The sequence below is a fragment of the Notamacropus eugenii genome, chromosome 1 (assembly GCF_028372415.1).
Source record: "Notamacropus eugenii isolate mMacEug1 chromosome 1, mMacEug1.pri_v2, whole genome shotgun sequence".
Taxonomy (NCBI): Eukaryota; Metazoa; Chordata; class Mammalia; order Diprotodontia; family Macropodidae; genus Notamacropus; species Notamacropus eugenii.
Window position 1 is genome coordinate 666662947 of NC_092872.1, and position 26188 is coordinate 666689134.

General features: G+C 45.0%; 2 protein-coding genes and 1 long non-coding RNA gene across 5 annotated transcripts in view; 2 read left to right on the plus strand and 1 right to left on the minus strand.

Moving 5' to 3' along the window:
* The window catches only part of THADA (THADA armadillo repeat containing), a 433436-nt gene extending 414169 nt beyond the window's left edge, over positions 1–19267 (plus strand). For both annotated transcript variants that reach the window (XM_072635750.1, XM_072635749.1), the window contains 2 exons: positions 5987–6153; positions 17678–19267. In XM_072635750.1, coding sequence (XP_072491851.1) covers positions 5987–6153; positions 17678–18055 — 545 coding nt within the window. In that variant the 3' untranslated portion in view covers positions 18056–19267. The remainder of the gene's footprint in view (positions 1–5986; positions 6154–17677) is intronic.
* On the minus strand, positions 18460–21499 carry LOC140521076 (uncharacterized). The gene is made up of 2 exons (XR_011972777.1): positions 21351–21499; positions 18460–19944 (listed from the first exon to the last, which is right to left on the minus strand). It is a non-coding gene; the product is annotated as an uncharacterized lncRNA (long non-coding RNA).
* Positions 21500–21748: 249 nt separating this feature from the next.
* On the plus strand, positions 21749–26091 carry ZFP36L2 (ZFP36 ring finger protein like 2). Of its 2 annotated transcripts, none has more exons than XM_072635752.1 (2): positions 21749–22104; positions 22683–26091. In XM_072635752.1, the coding sequence occupies exons 1-2, from the start codon at positions 22054–22056 to the stop codon at positions 24117–24119; spliced, it is 1488 nt and encodes a 495-aa protein (XP_072491853.1). In that variant the 5' UTR covers positions 21749–22053; the 3' UTR covers positions 24120–26091. The 2 variants fall into 2 exon arrangements, with proteins under 2 accessions (XP_072491853.1, XP_072491854.1); XM_072635753.1 differs by having other exon boundaries at positions 21756–22104; positions 22686–26091.
* The last annotated feature ends 97 nt before the right edge of the window (positions 26092–26188 follow it).

Genomic DNA, 26188 nt, shown 5'->3' on the forward strand with positions numbered 1-26188 from the left:
AAGTTTTCTAGTTACATAATAGGTCACAAAGGAAAAAATGTTTACATCTGGTGTGATCAGATGGGATTTTTTTGCATATGAATGCATCTGTGGGAGGTCTGATTTTTTTCTTTTTTTTTCGAGGAAAAGAGTAGAGAACTGGTCTTTTTGCTTCTTCTGTAAGGCAACAGCTATAAAACAGACAGAAAAGTCTTAAACACTCCAAATGTTATAGTTCTTCAAAGCATTCACCCTTGAATGTCAAACGATAGCTTTTTTTCCTCTTCTTTCCTCCACATAAGAACACTTGCCTGTCTCATCAGGGAAAGGTCACACTGAGCAAAATATTTAGATTGGACAGTATTGGCGAGGTCACCTGTCACAGTCTCCATGGGTGACAGAGAGGAAGGGTGTCTGGAGCACTCTCCAGAAGGAACCCCTCTCCCTGGACCAACATCCTCTCCAGCTGCTCTACTATTCAGGTTTGGAGCTGAGCTAGTGCCACAAGTATTTTTAGAGCGCCTACTATGTGTCTGTCACTGAACTTGATGCTGAGAGTTTTTTTTCTTTCTTTCACTGTGCCATGAAAGGAATCTAGACATGCTCCAGGACTGTAGGGATATTCCTACATGTACATTTTCCTAAGAGTAGCCCTTTTTTTTTTGGCGAGTTCTTTGTGATTTCAAGATCTATTGTGTTTTTAGATTGCTGTGTATATATAAAAGAGAAGTTTTGTTTATTTTTCAAATACTATACTCACTACCTTACACATACTAGGGAAGTAATATTTATGTTAATGAAAACTATATATATGTTTTCTTTTAATAGGATGACATCCAAAAAGTCACAGCAAACCTAGTGAATTTGCCACACACTGGGGGGACCATGACACCCCCTTTGGGAACCAGGGCTGTAAAAGACACTAAAGGAGTTCACAACCCTAATTTCTTCAGCATGGGTACTTCCTTCAACCAGAGCAGATTGCGTGTACACACACACACACGCACACAAACATATGCACGCACGCACACACACACTACTTAGCAACAGTCTTTTAAGACCTGCTGTGACTAAAAACATTTTTTATCATTCTTTAGCCTAGTCATTGTTTCTCCAGACTTAGCTGGAAACCATAGACATAGAGCCTAACACTGAACCGTTCTTGAACTTCACTGACGTAGCCCTTTGAGAATCTACATGTCATGAGGTAACTCTGAAGTAGGACTTTATTGGAAGGCTATGGAGCCCTCCATTAAGTGGGAAGTTTTATTGTATGATTTGTCCCCCAGTCTTTAAGGAGCTTAGCATCTAACGGGAAAACAACATTAGTGCAGCAAATGTTTGGAAAACAGGACAAAACAGAATATAATGGAAAGCCAAGTAAGTAGCCCAAAGGATATGTTTAGGGAAGGGAAGGCAGGAACAGTTAGGTCCACCAATGGAAGAAGTGGGTTTTCAACTAGGCTCTATCATAGATAGCATGCAGATAGACTGAGAAGAGGAAGGAGGAATCCCGAAGGGGAAATGGGAAGTAAAGACACAGAAATGAATACAGAGCATATGAGTGACTGAGAATGTTGTTGGGCTAGAGCAGAGGTTCTTGACCTAGGGTCCACAGACCCTTCAGAGACCCTTCAATAGACTTCAGGTATAAGAAGCCCTAAAGGGGTGGTGAATGGAGAAAGTTGAAGAGTGGAGGATGGGGATCCTTTGCTGCTGGTTCAGATTAGGAGTTTATAGTGTTGTCTTTTATAGTTGAATCTTAGAGAGCTTTGGGTTCATGGTTTTGGCAGCAGCGGGTTTCTTTGCCCCTATTTCCTGTTTGTTTATTTTCTGCTTCACTTGGTCCTGTTTGCCAGGGTTCTCTAGGTAGGTTGAGAGCAAGAGTTGTTACCCTGGGGTCCATAAACTTGCTTTTTAATTGATAACTGTATTTCAACATAGTCTCCCTTATAATCCTACAAACTTTTATTTCATGTGTTTAAAAACATTTATTCTGAGAAGCCATCCATAGACTTCACCAGACAGCCAAAGGGGTCATGGCACAAAAACAGTGACAATTCCCAGGTCTCCAGGGAGCTGGGCCTGACTAGAACCTTTTTACATTGCTGACTTTGCTGGAAATCCTGCCTCTCTTATTAAGACTTCTCTTTTATATAACATTTTAAGGTTTGTAAAGTACTGTCCCCACAGCATCCGTGTGAGATAGGTAGATAAAAATACTTTTCCCCTCCCACACAGTAATATTTGATATATTTAAGGTCATTTATCATAACAGTGACATATTTGTGCAAACCTTCCTTCTAGCACCTCTGAGCGAGGCAAAGCAAATACCATCATTCCCATTTTGCCCATGAGAAAACTGGGACTCACCAAGATCACACAACCCATAAATGTCAAAGATAGGAGTTGAGCTCAAATCTTCTAACTCTACACCAGTGTTCTTTCTGGTAACACTTCTATTAAAATGCCTTTTCTTGTATCCCTTCATAGTACTTAGCTTTGTACAAGCCCAGTGAGTAACTGTTAGCTAAATTAATTCACTATCCATTCAGTCATTAAATTTTTATTAGGAACTTACCATGTTCAAGGAGGTAGCTAGATGGTTCAGTAGATAGAACCCTGGGCCTGGAGTCAGAAAGTCCTGAGTTCAGATCTGGCCTTATCAGAATTCTCTACCTGTGTGACCCTATGCAAGTCACTTAACCTCTGCTTGTCTTAATCCACTAGAAAAGGAAAAGGAAAACCACTTTAGGATCTTTGCCAAGAAAACCCCGTGGACAGTATGGTCCATGGGGTCATGAAGAGTTGGACATGACTGAACAAAACAACCAAACCTGTTCAAAACATTAATCTTAGTGTCAGGAACACTCTGCCCTCAGAGTACCCAAGGGGACCAGGGCGGTTTGGGCTAGAATTGCTCCAGATTGTGCCACAGCTTCCCTAGCTATCTGCACATGGGCCCCAGGAAACCATCTTAATCACCCTCTCTGCACCTATACTCAGAAGGAAACAGAGTGAGGGCACTGAGGAGAGAAGAAAACAGAATTATTTCTTTAAATTCATGTTTTAGGGAGACTACTTTCCTCGAAGGCAGCAACTTTCCTAGCACTGGGAAAGGGAGTTTCTTCATCTGGAAGTTCCCTAGACCACTGAAGACACAGATTGGATCCAAGTCCCCATTTCCCTAGCCCAGTGCCTTGCACATAGTAGGCACTTTCTGAATGTTTGTTGAATTAAATCCATTACTGCTGAATTGGATTAGAGTAGGGAAAGACTGCCAGAGAAACAGGTTAGGAGATCTGCTCTCTCCTCCTGACTGCCTCATTCCTGTTAATGGCACCATCATCTCCCCACCATTGCCTCTTAATCTCCCAAACTCAAAGTTCTGAAAGCATCTATGACTCCCTTCTTTTTCTCAGCCCCATATGAAAATTGCCAGGTCCTATCAATTCTACCCCTGCATCCTCACCACCTCACTCTACTTGAACTAGAGGTCAAGCCCTCATCAAGTAAGATGATGAATTTAGAGCTAGAGCACTTGCATTTGAATCTCGGATCTTTGGGCAAATCACTTCACATCTCTGGGTCTCAGTTTCCCCATCTATGAAAATGAGGAAGTTGGACTAGGGCATTTCTAAGGTCACTTTTATCTCCTACGCTCTGATCCTGTGATTATCGCTTGCCTGGATTATTACTTAAAACAGCTCTCTAACTACTCACCTTGCCTTAGTCTCTCCACTTTCCATTCTATTCCACTCTGATGCTACTGGTCATCTTTCTTATTCCTAGCTGCCAGACACCAGGAAGCACTCCTTTTTTTTTAAACTTTTCTTTTTTACTGGTGCTCCTTTTTTTCCCCTTACTACCCACTTCTACCTTCTACCCCCAGATGCCAACATTACAACTGGGCACATCGTAGGTATGGAACAAACATTTCACAGATTCCCAAGAGCCTTAGAGATCATCAAGTGACTAGATTCCTTTCCAACCCTCTCATTTTACAGAAGAGGAAACTGAGATCCAGAAAAGTAAAATGAATTGGCCCAGGTTATTTGGTGAGTGAGAGCTAGGATTCAATCCCAGGTCTCCTCAGTCCAGATTCAATGTGGCTTCTATCATAGCACACTTCCAGCTGAACAAGTACAGTTCTCTGCAAGAGAGTGAAGTTCGCATCTCCTCTCTCCCAACAGTCATCCTTAAGAAGAGACAGGTTAGAGTGGATAGAGTGATGTGAATGCAACTGAAGAAAACTGAACGTGGGACCCCTCCAAGAGGGATGTTTTATTTTATAAATGAACAAAGTCTGAAGCCAAAGAATTGAAATTTTTATAGTGGAATTTCAGGCATCAGCAGACCAAGTAAAGGAGTTATTTGAGGGCAGCTACCTTCTCCACCCACCGGAGGCTAGTCCTATTTACTGATTGTCCACAGTTTTGCTATGTGCTTGAGAGGAAGTATAGCCTTGAGGATAGAACACTAGGCTTATAGAGGCAGAAGAGACTCAGGCTCAGGTCCTGCATCAAACATTAGCTGTGTAACCACAGACCAGTTACCACTGTGTCTCAGTTTCCCCATTTTATTGATGAGAATAATCCCTGCTTAATATGTATTATCTCATTTGAGCCTCACCACAGCTCTGTGGGGGTAGCCCCTTCAGGTATAATTCTCATCCTGCTAGGAGTGCTCCCCCTCACCCAGCTCATCATACAGTTACTTCCCCGAGGTACACCGGCATCACTGCACTATTATTAATGCCCCCCACTTGTTAGAAAGGGCCCAGCCTTGGGCACTAAATTCTGATTTTCCTCCTCAACATGTCTGCTCACTTCCTCCCCACTGCTGATGACAAGGTGCGCAATCCTGAGGCTGCTCTAACACTGTGGGTATGAGATGAAAACCCTGCTCAACTCAAAAGCTATTCTGCATGTGCCCTAGTCATTTCTAGTTTGGAAACGTGGTAAGCAGACATGTTTGCTGGCAGAGGGTGACAGTGAATGGATGGGGTCTGGGTCCTTTTATGTCTCAGCAGAAATGAGATCTTTGTGTGCAGACTTGGTTGGATCCGGATCTGTTGTCCCTGTGGGTCCCCAAAGGGTGGCTGCTTTCCATTTGAGAGAGAGCATTGTGTATTGGAAAGGGTTTGGACCTGGGGGCTTGAGTTCAAAAGACTACCTCTTACATCATCTGTGTGACCTGGCCCACATTAGAACAGCTTCCAGGTAATTAAGATAACACATTTCCCTGGATACAGCCCCCCTCCCATACACACATTCATTCTCCTCCCCCCCACCCCCAACTTAAAGCAAAATAGTAGTCTTTGAAGTTGTCTTTTAACATCTTCTCCTCCATTCCCTAGGTACCCAATGTCCTTATGCTGGCTAGCAGGATCCCTCTTATTAGAAAGGGATAGTATATGACTAACTCATTCATTCTAAGATGTCTTTGTTACCTCTGGAAGAAGAGTTTACTCTGAAAGAGTATGGGAAGAGGCAAGCTAAGGAATTAATCCTTAATGGCTCATATGATCCCTGCTTCTGAGGGAGGCTAAGGCTGGTGGAACACCTGAGTTCATAAGTTCTAAACTGCAGTAGGACTAAAGCTGATCAGCTAAAGCTGATCTGAACTAAGTCCAATATGGCAGCCCCCAGGAGCTACCGGGCTGCCTAAGGAGAAGCAAACTGACCCAAGTCAGAAAAACAAAGCAAGTTAAAGCTTCCATGCTGATCAATATTGGGATTGTGCCATGAGTAGCCACTGCATTTTCAACATTTCCTAGGTGGGGGTGGGAAGGAGAATTGAACCTTCAAGGGAAGAAATGACTTGTTCATGCTTACACAGCCGCAAGCATAGATGTTCTTTAGATCAACTCAACTCAGTTCATATCTGCTTTCTAACCTTTAAATAGAACAGATGCCTATTCCTAGTTGTCAAGATGCCTTTGTCTCTTCCTTCCTTGTCTCTGAGGAGCCCTTACAGAAGACGCCTGTTTTTTGTGTCTCTTCAGAGTTTGCCTTCTCCTTGGTGAATGCCTCGATGGCCCTAGACTTGGCTGTGGCCTTGTTGTGTGAGCTGCTCCCTCAATGGGACCCTCTGACCGCCGGACTCCCCATCCTCCTAGGATGGCTCCTGGGGGAAGATGATAGCAGGAAGTGTGTGGAGAACACGTCTCAGGTAATATGAGCATCTCAGCAATGTAGGGCTATCTGAAATCTTGTAATGGAAATCCTAGGACTGGGAGCTTCACCCCATGAAAGTCTCCTTTTACTGGAGAGAAGGGCCAATGGCAGAGTCAGCTGCACTGTCTGTGAATACCGTATTGTTGGGATATTCTTAATAAAACTGAGAGATCAGTTAGGAAACCAGCTTCAGTTTGTTCAAGTTTTGTAGTCATGTCAGCCTTCTTATACTTGGGGCTTGAAGCCCTCTAGAGTTCTAGCTGAGTTAGAGAGAACTGTTTACTATTGGTAAGTTGGAGCTGTTGTGCAGTGGTGTCTGACTCTCCATGACCCCATTTGGGGTTTTCATGGCAAAGATACTGGAGTGGTTTGCCATTTCCTTCTCCAGCTCATTTTACAGAGGAGGAACCTGAGGCAAAGAGGGTTAAGTCACACAGTAGTAAGTGTCTGAGACCAGATTTGAACTCAGATCTTCCTGACTCCAGGCCTGGTGCTCTGTCCACTGTACTGTTTGTCCACTACCTACTCAATGACTGTAGTTTACACTTGTCCTAAGATTCGCCACCAGGCTCATCTATATGATAAGATCCATATTATAATAACCACTAAATTCCACCTGTCAATCAATGATCCTCTGTTGGTAGGGACCACAACTGTCTCTAAGGGGGAGGGGGAGAAGGGAAGGGGAAAGGGGGGGAGAAAAAAATTTACATCATAACTCATATATTTAAAAAGAATAGCAAGTTATATATAACAGATTGCAGTTTCATGTGCAATTATCTTTTTTATTACACTGTTATTTTATTTCATAAATTAAAAATAAAATAAATTTTTCAAGTGTTTTTAATGAGCCCATGATGAGGAAGCATTTCAGAATGATCCATGTTTGCAAGTTTCTTCCAGACTACCTTGGGTTATAGATTCATTGATTGAGAGCTAGAAGAGAGCCTCTCATCTGACCCCCTTCATTTCACAACTAAGAAAACTGAGGCCCAAAATGGTTCAGTGACTTTCCCAAGGTTACCCAGGTGGTAAGGGGCAGAGTTGGAATTCAAGCGCAATTTCCCCTGATCCCAAAGCCCATGCTCTTCCCCTGTGTCTGATTTGCTGCATCAGTAACCTGTACTGGTCCCCACCTGGGATCAGTGAATGGCCAATGTGTTCCCTCAGTAGATAGGAAACCCAAGACACAGAGAAGCGAGTCATGGCCCATAGTCAGCCAACCAAATTAAAAAGAGCGAGGATCAGACTTCACTGGCACAAACAAGCCCCCTAGGCCTCCCAGAAGTGCCTGTCACAAGAAGGTCCCCACGGCAGCCTGAGTGTGATGAAGGAACCCTACAAGGTCACACAGCATTATGGGAATCAGGTTCCCAGTAACAGAGACATTTGTGTCTCATCTTTGATACTGCTTTTACTGTTTGAGTCATTGCTAAGACTGTCCCTTCTTTTCTCTCCCTATCTCCATTGTAAAAATCTTCCAGGCTGAGGCCCACTAGCATGCTAAAGTCCACATGTAATGTAATCATATTTAATAATTTTAAAATGATTATTAAATCATTAGCATTTAAAGTTTGCACAGCTCTTTACAAATATTATCTCATTTGGGAGGCAAGCAGAGATTTAGTGATTGGCCCAGGGTCACAGAGTGTCTGTGGTCACATTCAGACTCAGGTCTTCCTGTCTCTACCCACTCCAGCTGCTCTAATACAACCACATGGCAATAGGCCTCTATAATATACTTTTTTTTAAATAAAGGTCATTTTGACTTTAAAAGAACAGTCATCTTTTTAAGTCACTTTCAAGGTTGGAAGGGATGTGTGCACCTCTTCAAAGACAAGCTACGAATAGGAGAGGGCCCAGTTGGATGTCAGAAGAGGAAGGAGTTGGAGAGAATGATTCAAAGGGGGCGAATGAGGTGAATCTCAGTAATAGTGATAAAAGCTCGTTTCTGAAGTACTAGAATATGCACCAGACATTTTCCTCAGCTGGGTAGTAACAATTCTATTAGTACTGTTCTAGAGAGAGCTGGTAGATATGGGGGCGGAGCTATCAGTGACACTTGAAAGACCCTAAAGAAAAAAAAAATGCCTCAAGACTGGAGGACAAAAGTCTCGATTTTTCAGAAAAGGGAAGAGGGTACAAACTATAGACCAATGAGCTTTGGATTCCAGAGAAAAAAAATCATTTTTTTAAAATGGCATTTTATTTTTTCCAGTTACATGTAAAGACAATTATTACCATTCAGTTTTTATAAAATTTTGAATTCCAAATTTTCTCCCTCTCTTTTTCCCATCCCTCCTCCCTAAGACAGTAAGCAATTTGATATAGATTATATATATGCAGTCATATACAACATATTTACATATTGGTTGTGTTGTAAAAAAAGAAACAGAAAAAAGGTAAAAAACATGAAAAAATTAAAGGAAGTGAATTAAAGAAAGTGGATTCGAGCTCCGCCAGTTCTTCCTCTGGATGTGGACAGCATTTCCCCTCAAGAGTCTTGGAATTGTCTTGGATCACTGTATTGCTTGGAAGAGCTAAGTCTATCATAGTCGCCAATGGCACAGTTACTGTTACTGTGTACAGTGTTCTCCTGGTTCTGTTCACTCCACTTTGCATCATTTCATAGAAGTCTTAACAGGTTTCTCTGACATCTGCCTGCCCGTGTTCCATGACATTGACGTACCACACAAAAAGAATTGCTATAAATATTTTTGTACACGTGGGTATTTTTCCCTTTTTAAATGATATCTTTGGGATACATATCTAGTAGTGGTATTGCTGGATCAAAGGATGTGCACAGTTTTATAGCCCTTTGGTCATAGTTCTAAATTGTTCTCCACAATGGTTGGATTAGTTCACAACTCTACCAAGAGTGCATTAGTGTCCCAATTTTTCTACATCCTCTCCAACATTTATCATTTTCCTCTTCTGTCATATTAGCCATCCTGATAGGTATAGGGTGGTAGTCAGAGCTGTTTTAATTTGCATTTCTCCAATCAGTAGTGTTTTAGAGCATTTTTAAATGGCTATACATAGCTTTGATTTCTTCATCTGAAAACTGCCTGTTCATATTCTTTGACTTGTATTCATATAAATTTGACTCAGTTCTCCTGAGAAAATTATAAAATCAGCATTACCTAGTTACTTTGTGCACATCTACAAAAGGAACCAGTGACCACTAGGAGCAAACATAGTCTCATCCAGAGCACATTGTGCCAAACTGATAGGCTTCCTACATCAGGGAGATGCTGCTTACATAGATTACTGCCAAACATCTGACAGAAGTTTCTTATGCTGTCTTTGTGGACAAGGTGGAGACATATGGGCCAGGTGATTGTATATTTTGAAGCGGCTGGATGACCAGACCCTGAGAACAGTTAGTCAGTCATTAATGGCACACAGGGTCATATAAAAAGACAAGGGAGGACCAGAGACCATCTAGTTCAGCTCTCTCATTTTACAAGCAAGGAAACTGAGGCTCATATAGGTTGGATGATTTGCCGAGAGTCACACAGCTAATAAGTATAAAAGGTAGAACTTGGAGGTAAATCTCTAGCAAAGTCCCCCAGACTTACTTCAGTATTCTGTACTGTTTAATATCCCATCTGTGATTTATTTGGCATGGGCATCCAATAAAAGAAATTACCTCTGCCAATTCAGATCAGCATCTTGCAGAGAATTACTTCAATCACTGAGAGGTTAAGTGAGTTACCTTGGATCATACAGCTAGTATGTGTCCAAGTCAGGACCTAGACTCTGGTCTCCCTGACTCTGAAACCCATCCTCTATCCACTGCACCACATTTCCTCTCATGCTGTTAAGCACTCTAGTCAGTGACTTAGATGAAGGCTTTTATGGCATAATCATCAAATTTTCCAGGGACACAAAGCTGGGAGGATTAGCTAACACATTGAGTGACATAGCTGGGATCTAAAAAGGAGTCGAAAGGTTAGAATGATGAGTCAGATCTAATCAGATGAAATTCACCTCAGTGCTCTTAGCTCACTGATGTGGCTAATCCTTCTGAATATACAGATCACCTCTTTTTTTGCACTTTTTCATCCTGTGTGAATGTTGTCCAGGGGCTCCTGTGAATCCTCCACTGGGAGAGAATTCGAATTCTCTCCAGAATCTCAGCATTCCAAGGACACACTGACATAGGCTGCAAGCTGTCCACTGGGGAGCCCTCAAACCGACTCCTTTTCGAAATCCAACATCTGTGCTCCAAGGCTGCTGCTTTCATCTACTCCTTCATTTGTTGTATCCCTTTTCACATAGGTAGATAGACAAACAGGCAAACAGACAAATAGAAAGATAGACCAGACAGAGAGACAGACAGGTATACTAGACAGACTAATGGATATTCAAACAAGATGGAGAGGATAGACAGAGAGACAGACAAGACAGATAAATAGACAGACAGGACATACAAGTAGACAGATAGACAGACAAGACAGACAGACCAAACAGAATAACAAATAGAAAAACAGACAAGAAAGACAAAATAGATAGATGATAGATAAACAAGAAAGACTGACTGAACAGATAAATAGACAGACTAGCTAGACAGACATACGGACCTAATATTTAGTAAGTTTACTATGTGTCAGGCAGGCACTTTGCTAAAAGCCAGGGATACTGACACAATCCAACAATACAGTCCGTAACCTGAAAGAGTTTACATTCTAAGAAGAAAAGGTTATATATAAAAGAGAGCATGGGTGAGGCAGGGAAGTGTCACAAAGACTAGGACCCCAGCAGGAGAAAGTGAAAGCTTACCTATCAGAGAAAAAGGGGACCCAGGGACAAAGTCCAAGTTTCTAGAGGGATGGAATGGATAGAATATTGAGCTGGAAGACCTGAGTTAGAGTCCTGCCTCAGGTACTTACTGACTGTGTGACTCTGGGCACAGTTCCTTAACTTCTCAGACTTAGTTTCCTGATCTGTAAAATGGGGATGATATTAGCACCTACTTCCCAGAGATGAGGATTAAATGAGATAGCATTTGTAAAGCATTTTATAAACCTTAAAATGCTCTATAAATACTGGATGCTGCTGCTGTTAAATGAAGATGGAGGGCTGAGAACAGAAGGCATGGTGTGGCGGCCCTCTGAACAACCTGTCATTGTACTTTGAGTGGCCCACAATTTTAATGCTCAAGACTGTGGTATTCCATGACTCACAACCTCCCTAGAAGAATATTGCTTTTAAAAACCTTGGGCTTTGTTTCAGGGTAAAACTTGAGGTCATTAAAAACATTGGGCATTTTCTTTCTTTTTTATTATAAATTTAACAAACATGAACATTTCAGTGTGGAAGGAACAAAAAAGAAGAAGATTGCATATGAAACCACAAATATCTGGTACATTTTTAAACAGTATATCAAATTTAACATGATAGCACCAACCCTGCCCTGCTTGTCTGTGTCCCCATCTGAACTTCCTCCTGTTTTCATTTTTAAAACATCGACTCTCTTTTTCCTTCCTGCACTCCTCCCCCAACTCTATCCCTCAACCCCCTTCCCCAGATCTCTCCCTTGTGTCAGTACAGTAAAGCATAACATATTCACCCATTGGCCTTTTCTGAGAATGTGCACCTCTTATCACACCTCTAATCTATATCACCTCTCTTGCAAGAGATGGGAAGCGTGATTCATTATTTGTCTTCTGAAGTCAAAATTGGTCATTGATCAGAATTCTTAAATCTTTTCAGAGTTGTTTTCCTTTATGTTATAACATCACTGTGTAAACTGTTCTCCTGTCCTGTTCACTTAACTCTAGATCAGTTCATAAAAGCCTTACCAGATTTCTCTGAATCTGTCCCTTTCATCATTCCTTGTATCATAATAATATTCCATTACATTAATATACCTTTATGTGTTCAGCCATTCCCCAGTTGATAGGCACCCACTTATTTCGGGTTCTTTGCTACAACAAAAGCTGCTGCCATAAATATCCTTTTCCTCTATCTCTGACCTTTTTAGAGGATGTGCCTAGTGGTTCTGTTGCTGGACCATAGGTATGCATGCTCTACATTTCTCCCCCCTGGGCCTCCCCCCCCCCAAAAATCAATGATTCAGCTTGCTGTCTCTTTTCCTGTTCAATTCTAGGCCCAAATCATTGCCCATTTGAAGGAACTGACAGGTCAGCGCATTATCTGGCATATCCTTTCAAGTCATAGTCTAGACCATGGGCATGCATCATCTACTTGGTTTTGTAATGTGGATAGTTAGATCAAACATTTTTTAAGTGATCATAGATCTCATTTAAATGGTCCTGCATTGTTCTGCGAATGTTATCCACAAACAGCAGAAATGGAGGACCTGATTTTAGGTAGGAAATCTCTTCCATTTGGAGCCCAAACTGAATATTCTTTATGAGAATTGTAACCAACTTTGTCAAGCATATGTTTTATGCCTTGCTTCATAATCAATTATTAATCAGAGGATCTTCAACAACATTATTCCTTCTTTTGCATCCTGCAAGGAATCTTGTACAGTTTTAACATGTGCATGGAAGACATCTGGTTAGAGGGTCTCCCATAAGGAGGGACTTTGTTCTACCGAAACAAATACCATTTTTGTAGTCAAGGAATATTAAGTACAATGGGATCTTGTATTCTCTACACATTTAACTATGACTAAAGATGTAGTCTACTATGGAATATTGTTTGTGGAACTTTGACTGTTCCTATCTTATATCATCATCAAGGATGACTTTAATGTTTATGTAGAATATTCTTATAAAAATTTTGTAGAAACGAAAAAGTGGGCATACGGGTAGGTATTGATTTTTGTCTTAGGTGACTTTTTGTTGTGATAAGGACTGTGATTGTTGTGTTTCATAGCTTGCCATGATCAAAGAATTCATTACCCAAGAGCCAGCTTCTTTGGAGGGGCCAAAGCGGGGGATGGGGACAAATATTTATTAAGTACCTACTATGTGCCAGGCACTGTGCTACAAGTATTATGCTACAGATGTTACAAATATCTGATAAGCAACCTCTCCAGACTCAGCTGGGCTGGTCTTTGGAAAGCAAACAAAGGCTATTGCTGAGACCAGATCCCAAGTCCTTCTAGCATAGTAGATCCTTCCAGAGGTTTGCATTATGTTGACACTGTCTTCAAGAACCCAAGATCAACTCTATCAGCCCCAGATGAGAGCATACATTTTGTGGGGAACATGAAATTTTATTTGTTCTTTGAATTTTTTTTAGTCTGAACTTAACACCAAATAAGATAAGCATTTCCATTTACAAGGTAGAGCCAAAAGAGGACCCTCTATGAAGGCACAAATCTCTATTATGACCAGCTTTTTCTCTCTTTAAGCAAATAATAAATTCAGTATGTTGTCTCCAAAGCTACCCAGCTTGTCTGTACTTGCCTACTGACCTTCCTTCTACTCTCCTCTGAGCATTTTAAAAAATGCTTCGGTGACTCTCGTTTCCTGCTTTCTCCCCCATTTTGGTAACCCCATCATTATTCCCCTCTTCCCACTTCCAATGAGACAAATAACATCCTTGTATGTATATATATTTAAACAAAATAAATTTCTACTTTGGCCATGTCCAGAAAAAAAGTGTGTTTCATTCTGCACTTTGTCATATCTCCCTTCACAGCATTTCTAGTACACATCCTTTTTTCTCCACTTACACAACCAGCACTCTGGTGTAGGCCCTAATCATTTTATACCTGGACTATTGCAATAGCATGTGTGGGTGTGTGTACACATATACATGCACATATATAAAATCATATACACACACAGAATATATGTACACAACCACACATATATATACACACAACACCCCTTTCTTTTGGTCAGTTAGTTGTGTCCAACTCTTCATGGGGTTTTCTTGGCAAAGGTACTAGAGTGGTTTATCATTTCCTTCTCCACCTCACTCTGTAGATGAGGAAACTGAGGCAAACAGGAGTAAGTGACTTGCTTAGGGTCACACAGCTAGTAAATGTCTAAGTCTGGATTTGAACTCAGGGCCAGCACTCTATCCACTATACCATCTTGAGGCCCTAATACTCAGCTGCTAAAGTGACCTTCCTTTAGAGTAAGTGTGACTGGAGGGAGCCCTTCTTCAGTAAATTCCAGTGACTCCCTTTTGCTTCCAGGATCAAACAGAAAATATTTTATCTTTTAAAATAGTTCACACACTGGCCCCTTCCTTGCCTCTCCATTCTTCTCATACTTTACTCCCCTTCATATACTTTACAATCCACCAACAGCCTTCTTAACTGTTCCTCGAGCTCCATCTCCCAGTTCTCTGCCTGCCCTCCATGAATGTGTGCTCTCCTTCCTCATCTCCATCCCATGGCTTCTCTGGTGCCCTTCATATAGTTCTCATAGCTATGGGTGGGAGATGTATTCTTAACCATGCAAGAGAGAGAGACAATTACAAAAGATAAAATAGATCATTTTGATTACTTGAAACTGAAAAGCTTCTGTACAGATAACATTAATGCATCTAGGATAGAAAGTGAAGTAATAGGTTTGTGTGTGCATACATATATGTGTGTATGTATATATACAAATAATAGCCATTCCTCAATAGATAAATGGCCTAAGGATGTGAACAAAGTTCATAAAACAACTGCAAAGAATTCATAACCACACACAAAAAAATGTGCTCCAAGTTACTAATAGTAAATCAAAACAATAAGAAGCAAATCAAAATAATTGGAAAGTAATTTGGAATCATGCAAATAGTGACTAAAATGTCTCCATTACTGGGCTCCAAAGAACCCCATAGATAAGGGGGGGAAGGTCCCCATGTACTCCAAAAGACTGAAAGCAGCACTTCCCGTGCTAAGAATTAGAAACAAAGTAGGTGCTCATTAATTGGGGAATGATTAAACAAATTGAGGTATACGAATGAAATGGAATATTACTGTACTAATAGAAATTATGTATGTGATGAGTATGTGTGTTTATCCTACGTTGCCGAAGAAAACCATGCCATCACAGAAACAATGACGACTTGCACTTGACTTTGTTTTGAGTGAGGGAGGACCGTACAGGTCACCAGGCTCACTTCTCCTCCAGAGCCATCTGAATCCAGTAACTAGATATTCATCAAGGTGACTGGAGATGACCCAGGATGAGGCAATTGGAGTTAAGTGACTTGTCCAAGGTCACACAGCTAGTGAGTGTCAAGTGTCTGAGGTGAGATTTGAACTCAGGTCCTCCTGACTCCTGCACTGGTGCTCTATCCACTGCACCACCTAGTACAGAGAAGCACTGAAAGACCTCTATAAACTAATAAAGAGGGAAGTAAGCAGAGCCAAGAAAACAATATACATAGTAACGACAACAGCGTATATGGAGAGAACTCCCCTCCAAAATCAAAAGTAAATGTAATAAAATTATAAATATCAAACAAGAAATATGAGAAGACCCAACCCACCGCTTTGTGAAGGTGGGAGGTCCCCAGGTGTTACATTTTGCATTTTTGAACTTTTTCAATTTATCAGTTGTGTTGCCTTTTTCTCTCCAAAAAAAGTGCTATTTGTCATATGGGATGGTTCTCTGTGAGGGGAAAGAGGAAGGACATATGGGAGAGTATGGTAATGTAAAAAACAGAAAATGGCATAAAACTTATTTTAAAAATAAATACTTGATGATAATGGTATACCAGGTCAATAGTATTTTTCACTACAATCCTTTGGAACTCCATTTGGTAATGACATTGGTCAAAGTTCTTATGTCTCTCTATTTTTCTTTATAGTGTTACTGTTATTGTATAAATTCTTCTAATTCTGTTCATTTCACTCTGCATTAATTCATATGTCTTCCTAGGTTTCCCTTTCATTGTTTATGGCATAATAATATTCTCTTACGTTCACATACCATAATTTTATTCAGTCATTCCCCAACTGAGAGGTACTCCCTAAGTTTTCAGTTACTTGCCATACACAAAGAGCTGCTATAATATTTTTTGCATATATGGGTCCTTTTCCTCTTTCTTTGATCTTTTTGGAGTATAACCCTATTAAAGATATCACCAGATCAATGGGTATATGCAGTTTAGTGACTGTTTTGGAGTATAGTTTCCAATGACTCCTATAGTGGCTAGACTAGTTCATATCTCTACCATCTCTGCATCAATATACCTATTTTCCCACAACCTTGCCAACAGTTGTCATTTCCCACCCACTCCCCTTTTTTGGGGTAGTCTCTGCCAATCTGATAGGCATGAGGTAGAAACCTGAAGTAGTTTTATTTTTCTGGGAAGATGAAATTTGATAGAGATAAATGTAAAGTCCTGTGTTTGTGTTTTTAAAAAAAAAATAGTTTTGCAAATACGTATGGGAGAAGTATAACTACACAATAACTCAGGTAAAGAAATGGAAATTCTAGCAGACTTCAGAGTCAATTTCAATCAGTGGTCCAATATATCAGCCCCAAAATTTCAATATGTGAATTAGGCTGAATTAAGCAAAGTAGCATCCAGAATACAAACAGCCCCATTTCTGCCCTTCTCATGCCTCATCTGGAGCATTATGTTGAGTTCTAAGCACCGCATTTTCTGGATACATGACAAAGATGGTGACCTCAAAACTATGACATGCCAGGATTGACCAAAGGAATTAGGAATGCTTAACATGAAGAGGAGAAAACTTGGAGGCAAGGAAGCTTTTCTGAGGTCATGCAGAATAGGGGTTGAACTTGTTCTTTTAAGACCCAGAGCAGAGAACTAGGAATAGCAGGAACGAGCTTCAGAGGGGCAGATTTCAGCTCACTGTAAGGAAAAATCTAAACAGAATTTTCCAGAAGTTGAGTCAGCTCTCTCAGTAGTTACTGGGTTCCTCTTGTGATGGAGAGGAAGGAGCACTGGATTTAGCATCAGAGGCTGATGCAATGTAAAGAGTTCAGGATCTGGAGTCAGAAGTTCAGGTCTGCCACTTACTATTTGTGTGACCTTGGACAAGTCACTTAACTTTTCTAGACTCCCAATTCCTCATCTGTAAAATGAGGGTGTTGCACTAGATGACATCCAAGATCTCATTCTAGGATCATCCTGTCACCTGGGTTCAACTAGCTTTGCCAGTTCAACCTAGCTTTGCTAGGTGTGTAACTTTGGGTTTGTCAGTTTCCTCAGCTATAAAATGAGGTTTGGACTAGATGGCTAAGGTGCCATGGTCCCATTCAGCTCTAAATCAATCGGTCAATAAACAGTAAGCACCTATTATGTGCCAGGCACGATGCATAGTGCTGGGATCCAAAAAAAGGCAAAAGACAGAGCCTGTCCTCAAGAAGTGAAATCTGTGACTAGGATTCCTGTACAGATGGGACTGAGTGACTTCTCAGATTCTGTGATTAGCCCCATGTGCAGAAGACTGAAGTGTCTTGCCCAAAACAGGTATCAAGTTGGTTACACCTCTGCTGACTCCAAATTCCATGTTTTTCCCTATCGAATGTTGTCTCTCAGGGACTGTGAGGGAAAGACGTTTGTTCTCTGTCTTTCCCTATTTCTCACCTTGCTCATTTGTTCTTTTGGCTCAGGTGGAAGATGACTTTGTGTTTGACAAAGGGGAAGTGAACTTTTGGGCGGAGACACTAACCTACATCAGCCATCTATTCAAGCACTTGTCTCCCCTCTGTAAGAAAAGCTGGCCTTCCCAGGATCCCGAAGAGCTCAGTCAACTGAGAAAAGCAGCATCCCAGCAGTACCTACACCTATCACAACTATTCAGCGAGCTGCCTTCAACTCCTGAATTTTCTAAGACTACTGACTATACAAGACTGTGCATCCAGAAGGAAAGGACATTAGCTTGCCTGAAGTTGCTAGACTTCCTTCAAGGGAAGGAGGAGAACCCCACACCTGGGCTGTTGAGATTACCCTACTTCCTGTCATGTAATTCTACAGAGAACAAAGCCTAAATCTACCGAGTGATGTGGCAAAGGCATGTGGTGGAGAGTTGGGGAATTATTTTCCTACACCAAATATGCTGGAAATATTACCTAAATTAAAAATCTTTTTGTTCACTGTGCCCCCTCTTCCCCACTGAAGTGAACCAAGTGTCCCTTCTTACAGAAGGATCTTTCTTCTTAATACATTTACTCAGTTCTTGCAAGCCAGCCAAGTTTATTGCAACTACCGTTGGAGGTGGAGCCCTTAAACGTGAGATTTACCTTGCTCCCAGGTGCAGGCCACCTGCAGGCCTGAATTAGCTATTTTCTTCCCTAGAGTCTAGCTTAACCCTGTCTGCATTCCCCTTCAGCTCTCATGTTTTTAATGTGATTTAAAAGGGGGGGGGGGGGGACAACTTATTTGAATTATTTGATCAGATTCTAAATTTTATTCTATTTTAGTAAAGAAGAAAAATACATTCCAAATGTTTCCATTTTGTAAAATCTGTGTGAATTAAAGAGCAACCTCATACAGATAATTTGATTATGTTGGAGACCTGCAGTGACCTATAATTTAAAAATTATATTTTGTCCAAAGTCATTAAAAGAGCCTTACAGTATTTCTTTGTCTCCCCGCACCTCCCAAGGTGTTCGATCAAAAACAGTCACTGAAAAATCTGTAGCCTGCAAAGAAACTAGCAGGAGTCCCCCAAGCTCTTAGAAAGGGTCATGGGATAAGAAGGTCCCGGCTGGGAGAATGATTATTACCTTCTCTCTCTATATTTTGTTGAATTAAAGTGACAAGAAGCTTTTCATTTACAGAGGAAAACTAACAATCTCTCCCCTTCTCTCTCTTCCCTCCTCTTCTTTTTCTCTCCCTCCCTAATCCATCCATTTGAATGCTATAAGCTGGAGACCTCTTAGAATTTCCTGATGCCTCCCAGAACACCCAGGAGGTGGCACCCTCGCATGGGTTTTGCTAGAGCACTCCGAAATAGGGCAAAGTTTCTAGTCTCTTTTTCCCTTTAATTTACAACTTCAGAAGAGTCACAGATTCACTTATTTCAATATTAAGCAATCCGGGTGTGTTTTACAGCAACCAGGTTCACTCTTCAGCTCAAGACACCCAAGAAAGTCACTTTTTAGTCTGTGTGAAAAGTCGCAGGTTCTTCCTTAGCATCTGGAAAATATATGGTTTAATAATGTCTTCTTAAAACATCAATTAAAGTTATTTTAATGGTTTGTCAAGGTCTGAGGGGCATTTGTGGGAATGAAAGTGTTTGAGATGTTCATTTCCATTGCCAGAGGGATGCATGGGCGGCAGGGGTGGGAGGGAGGGAGATCTGTGATGTCCAAGGGACACTTAGCAAATCAAGAATACCTATGCATCTTACAGGCTTAGGGAGATGACTGAGTCGGGACTTGCCCACAGTCACAATGCTAGTTCAAGTAAGAGTCAGGTCTAGAATCAAGATCTTCCTCATCCCAGGGCTAGCCCTTGGAGTTTGCTTTTTGAGACACAAAAAGGCAGCAAAACATATAATGGAGGGAACACTGGCAGGAAACCCTGAGACTTGGGTTCTAGTCCGATCCTACTGGGGGTGATGGCTGACTGAGTCATCTGATGATACGCTGATGAACCTTTTTTAACCTAACTAGCAAGGTTCTCAGGCAAAAGGTGAGTAATCGGACTGCACCCAAGACAGAGCTGGCCCTTCGCTGGCATAGCCTTTGAGAACCCAGGGTCACCTTCCATGCACGAACAGGCTTTGATGGAGCTTTATCGTTATTACCACCATTCACAAGCCCATCTGCTTCCAGCCACCTGGTTCTAGTGTCCACAACTTGTTCTTTGGTAGAAAGAACTGGATTTGATCTGAGGGCTTCCACTGGGGCCATTCTGGGACGCGCTTATTAATCTGTGAAATGAAGGATTTGTGATCTTGATTTTAAAGATCCCTTCCACTTGGGAAAATCTGTAAAGTCGGCGTCCCCTCCACCACCCACCCACCAGAACTTTGAGATTTAGCGGATTAGATCTAGAAGAGACTCGGGGATCATCTGGTAGAACTTCATTTAACAAATGAAGGAAGCAGAGGGCTGAACTGAGTGCGGTGACCTGCCCCAAGATCACACTAATTTATGTCTTAGACTTCAGTCACCTCATCCTCTCTCCTGGCTGCGGGCCTTACTCATCATGCCCACCAAAAGCCCCAGGCTACCTCTGATTTTAATGCCAGGGCAGGTTAGTGATGTTAAACCCAACTTCCTAACGGGCACTTGGCAAGGCTTAATGAATACTGACTAAAGGGACTATGGCAAGGCCGGGCAGGGCCGACCATGCGGGGCTTCCCAGCTCAGGAACCCCAAGCGCCACGGGTTCGGGCGCCCCGCTCCGCCTGCGTGGCTCCAGGGCCGGAGCTCGTGGGCGGGGCACCCCCAACCCGAGCCCCAGATTGGGAGCACCTGGCAGAGTGAACCCCGGAAGGCAGGAGGGAAGGTGGGGGCGGTAATGGCTCCCCGGCCGCAGCCCGGAGGAGCGCTAGAGGGGGCTGTCTCCCCGGGAAAGAGATCTGGGCTCCCCTCGATTTTGCACCCCAGCTCAGGCTGGCGGAAGGTGGGCGTGAGGCCCCGACCTCACGGCCTCTCCCCGCTGGATCCCGGACAAGGGGGTTCCAAGTTCAGGAACCGGGAAGCCGAAAAGGCTGGAGAGGAGGAGCTGCAAGGAAAGCCATGGCCCCCGCAGTCCAGCCCCGGCTCGGCTCCCCCGCCCGGGACGGCCGCGCCACTCACGGCGCCTTTGGCCCCGGCTCAAGGTCTTGTGATGTGACCAGCGAGCCAGCTCCTCGTCCTGGGACGCAGCCCCGCCCCGGCCCGCTCGAGCCCTGTTTACTGCGGCCCCGGCGGGGGGTGGCTGGGCGGAGCCTGGAGGACTCGGGCTTTTCCAGCCCTACCAGCCCCACGCCCCCTCTCCCCTCGGAGCAGGCGCACTTTCCTCGGGGCCCGGAGGAAGCTCCTACCGCCTCCTCCACGTGTTAGATCGCAGCACTTCCTCCTGGGGGGAGGGGGTGCGGAGCCGGGACCTCAAGTTTGCAAGTCCTGACTGCAAATCCCTGTGCTCCCTCCCCACACCCCTTTCCTTTCCTCTGGCTCCCTCCCCACACCCCTTTCCTTTCCTCTGGCTCCCTCCCCACACCCCTTTCCTTTCCTCTGGCTCCCTCTACTTTGCAAACTAGGCTTGGGGCGGCGTGGAAAGTTGCACTTTGCAATCCCTTTCGTCCTGTGAATAGGGCGGGCGGGGGGGAGGGCCCAGGGAGTGACTAACCGGTCCCCGGGGGCGTTGGCAGCCTTCAAGGCTGCTCCCTCGGAGCCACGTTTGAAAGTCCCCGGGCTCTGCAGCACGAGGCCCGGGAGGTGGAGAGCTGAAACGTACCATGCCCCACATGGCTCGGCTTCTCGGCCCGCCTCCCTCCCTTCTCCTGGCCCGCCCAGCACCGCCGGGGCCACCCCTCCGACTCCCCCGCCCTCCGGGCTCAAAAAAAAAAAAAAAAGGAAAAAAAAAAGAAAAGAAAATTGGCGGCAGCCTATGGGAGGACTCGAAGTCCCATGACGTCGGTGGGAGCCGGCTGGGTGGTGTTGCCTAGAGACCCCGGCCGGGTCAGCGTTCTGTCCCCTCCCCCGGCCCGCTCCACCGTCTATATAGGGCGAGGGTTCGCCGGCCCCAGAGTTCCAGCAGTCCGCTTGCTGTGCCCTTGGCTCCGGAGAAGTGGGTTCTTTAGGGGGGGCGGGGGGAGGGTACAGGGAAAAAGAGGAGAGGCTTTTTAAAGCAGGTTTGTTTTTACCTCGGACTCCAAAGAACTCCAAAGCTTACTCTCCGTTCCCCAGTCTCTCCACCCTCTACAAACTTTTTCTTCCCCTTCCCTCCCTTGCCCCTCGCCCGCCAGCCGTCGTGGCTCATCCCGAGCCCTGCTGGACAGTGGGGTCCTTGGGTTCCTCCTGCATCCGCGACTATCACAGGACCTAGAAACATGTCGACCACACTTTTGTCCGCCTTCTATGACATCGACTTCTTCTGCAAGGTAGGCGAGAGGGCAGGGAGGCAGCCAGAAGGCCCTCTCGGTCTTGAGACTCGTTCTCGTGCTACTTTGGGGAGGGCCGGGGGGGAGCAGTCCGACCCCACCTCCGTTTTCCCCGGTGGGTCCGTTCTCGGAGTTTGCAAAGTATCCTAGCGGCCGGGACGGAGAAGGAAGGCGAGGCGTGACCGCTCCCGGGGCTTGCGCGTTCAGCCCAGCCCAGGACCGGGTTAGCTCGCCTTGCAGCGTTTGCCCAGCCCCGGCTGCTCCCTCTGCCTTTGCCCCTGTGATTTGGAGGAGGGGGGAGTCCGTAGGTTTGCAAAAGCACGAGAAAAACCCAGGAAACGGAGCTGCAGCGTGCTAGAAGCTGAGAGCGGGCAGGGTGGGGGAGGGAGAGCCCGTGCAAACTTTTCTCCTCTTGTCTTGGTACGGGTGGGGAGGAGAAGCTGAAAGTCGGGGGGGACCCACAGACCTGAAGTCTCGAAGTCATTCTGCACCTACCCTCCCGCTCTCCCCCCGTCCCCCACCCCACCCCCTCCGTGCCTCCTCCCGTTTTTCATCTCCCCCTGCTCCCCTCCCTTTAGCAGACGGAGAAATCCCTGACCAACCTCAACCTGAACAGCATGCTGGACAAGAAGGCCGTGGGCACGCCCGTGACCGCCTCCCCCAGCTCGAGCTTCACGCCGGGATTTCTCCGGAGGCACTCCACCAGCAACCTGCAGGCCCTCGCCCACCCCGCCCCGAGCCCGGCCGCGGGCCCCGGCAGCTGCTCGCCCAAGTTCGGCGGCAGCGGCGGCGGCGGCAGCCCGGGCGGCTCCGGCTCGTACAGCAACCTCAAGGAGCCGTCGGGGGGAGGCGGCGGCGCCGGCACCACGGCCCTGCTCAACAAGGAGAACAAGTTCCGGGACCGCTCGTTCAGCGAGAACGGCGACCGCAGCCAGCACCTCCTGCAGCTGCAGCAGCAGCAGCAGAAGGCGGGCGGCTCCCAGATCAACTCCACGCGCTACAAGACGGAGCTGTGCCGCCCCTTCGAAGAGAGCGGCACCTGCAAGTACGGCGAGAAGTGCCAGTTCGCCCACGGCTTCCACGAGCTGCGCAGCCTGACCCGCCACCCCAAGTACAAGACGGAGCTGTGCCGCACCTTCCACACCATCGGCTTCTGCCCTTACGGGCCCCGCTGCCACTTCATCCACAACGCCGAGGAGCGCCGGCCCTCGCCGGCGGGGGCCGCGGGGGGCGGCGGGGGCGACCTCCGGGCCTTCAGCCCCCGGGACGCCCTGCACCTGGCCTTCCCGGCGCACCCGCGGGAGCCCAGGCCCAAGCTGCACCACAGCCTCAGCTTCTCGGGCTTCTCCTCGGCGCACCACCAGCCCCCGGGCGGCCTGGAGGCGGCCCTGCTGGAGAGCCCCACGTCCCGGACGCCGCCGCCGGCCTCGTCCTGCTCGTCCTCCTCCGCCGCGTCCTCGTCCTCGTCCTGCTCGTCCGCCTCCTCGTCGTCCTGCTCGTCCTCCGCGTCCTCCTCGTCCTCATCCTCGGCCGCCGCGCCCTCCTGCTGTTCCCCGACGGCGGCCGCGGCGGCGGCTGCGGCAGCGGCGCTGCTGTACGGGGCGGGCGGTGGGGGCGAGGACCTGCTGCCCCCGGCCCCGTGCGCCGCCTGCGCTAACAGCGCCTTCGCTCCCTTCTCGGGCCAGGAGCTCGGCAGCCTCATCGCACCTCTCGCCATTCACACCCACAACTTCGCCGTGGCGGCCGCCTACTACCGCAGCCAGCAGCAGCCGCCCGCCGCGCCCCACCCGACGGCCGCCCCGGCCTCCCCCCCCTTCAGCTTCCAGCCCCTGCGCCGCCTGTCCGAGTCGCCCGTGTTCGACGCGCCCCCCAGCCCCCCGGACTCGCTGTCGGACCGGGAGAGCTACCTGAGCGGCTCCCTGAGCTCCGGGAGCCTCAGCGGCTCCGAGTCCCCGAGCCTCGACTCCGGCCGCCGCCTGCCCATTTTCAGCCGCCTCTCCATCTCCGACGACTAAGCCCGCGGGGCAGCTGCGAGAGGAGGTGTCGGGGGGCCGCCGGGGACGCCCCTCTGATGCCTTCTCCCAGCCCTGAGGGTCTGAGCAGCCCGAAAGACTGCGGAGCCCTCGGAGGACTGGGGGCATCCCGGCTCCACGAGCTGCCCCTTCCTCCTTTCGGTTTCCTCTTGTTTTGGGGGTTTGTCTTTTGTTACAAAGTTGCATTCTCGTTTAGCAGAAAAAACATCCGACGAACTTTTTTGTATTGAGATGAACGAAACAGATCTATGTTAAAAAAAGAAAACGGGGCAAGTGTAACGGGAGGAGGGGAAACAGTATCCAAACATTTATCTTTCTAGACCTTGGATGAGTTTTGAACTTTAGGGGGAAAAAACCAAGCCAGCACCAGCAGCTACCACCATTCCATCTCTTAACTTGGGAAGCTTTAGTCACACTGCGCTGAGGTGTGAACTGCCTGCTCTTGGGAGAAGTTTCTAATGGTCATTTGTCTTTGAATACAGTGTAAACAAACAAAAAGCCACGTTACTGAACTGTAAGCTTATAAAGTCCAACGACCTGCCAAGAATATGCCTTGATGACCGCGCTGTCGTTTTATATATAGCTATATATACATAATGTGCTTAAAACACCACCCTTCCATTCCAAAGTCGGTTCCATCACCACCACATAGTGGATATTTCTTTTAGAAAAATGTTGCCTTTTGCTTTCTTGAGAAGCACTCAAACCGAGTTTAGTTTATAATTGTTGACAAATAACTGCTGATTTTTGTTTCGTTTAGCTGTTTTGAGTTGATGAGCACCACTGCACCACAACTCAATATGAAAAAAACTATTTAACTTATTTATTATCTTGTGAAAAGTATACATTGAGAATTTTGTTCATACTGTATTTATCGGGTATGATGAAAAGCAATAGATATATATTCTTTTATTATGTTTAAATTATGATTGCCATTATTAATCGGCGAAATGTGGAGTGTATGTTCTTTTCACAGTAATATATGCCTTTTGTAACTTCACTTGGTTATTTTATTGTAAATGAGTTAAATCTTAATTTAAGAGATTGTATGTAATATTTATTTCACTCATTTCTTTTCTTGTTTACGTAAATTTAAAGATTGCATGATTTCTTTATAGAAATCTATCTCGATGCTGTGGAAGTAGTTTGAGGAAGATCTTTCTGAGATTTCTTAGAATGTATTAAAAAAAAAAAAAAGATTGTAGCCCGTCCAACTTTTAAAAGAAAAGAGAACCGCATACTTTGCAATCAGACTTCAAAGTATCAGACTTTTACCTAACTCCAGCTTTACAAATCAACCAAAAGTATTTTTGTTGCCTAATTTCGCCAATCCCACTGTGATATTACCCTTAAGTATATTAAAAAAAAAATGTAGCAATAATTGAGGGGCCTCCAGTATTAGTCTCCCAGTGCCTTTGGAAAGGCCCGGACTTGCCTTAAATCTTCCTCAACCAAATAAGTATTTTCTTTCTTAATGCTTGAGAGAATTTGAATGTAGGGATGGGTTCAACTACAAAAACAAAAGTTTTACCACTTTTTATTAAATATACGCAGAGGCCACCTATTGGATCTGAGACCTTGTCGTAGTACATGAACATGCCTTTTTTGTATTTCAATTCCAAAACTTGTAATTTTTTTTTTCTTTGTAGAAAGTCAGGAGTTCTCCCTCTCTCTTCCCCCATTCCCCTCACCCCAAACTTTTCCTGGACGGTGGATGAATGAATAAGTAGCTTGAGTCTTGTTTGTACATAGGCACAGAACTGAGCCCTATGTACTCTTTAGACTACTTAAACAGAAATATGTTTTTGAATGTATAACTAAAGAGTAAGTCAACTTGAGTTGTAATATATTTTGGGGAGCCAGTTCACTACAAATTGTGACTGTAAACTTTGTACTGTAAATGTTTTGTAGTTTTCCCCCAATAAAATTTTTGGAAAAAAATCAATTATTTTAATGCCAGTGTCCATAAAGTGGTTGGTTTCTTCCCCAAGTGTCTTAATGGTGATCAACTAAATTAGGTTTGGCACAGTAACTGCATTCCTCAGAAGTGA

Bases quoted from the DNA above. Each gene is read 5' to 3' on its own strand.
- ZFP36L2 (XM_072635752.1), top strand. From the start codon at position 22,054: ATGTCGACCACACTTTTGTCCGCCTTCTATGACATCGACTTCTTCTGC. The intron at 22,105-22,682 runs GTAGGCGAGAGG...CCCTCCCTTTAG, and splicing joins ACATCGACTTCTTCTGCAAG to CAGACGGAGAAATCCCTGAC.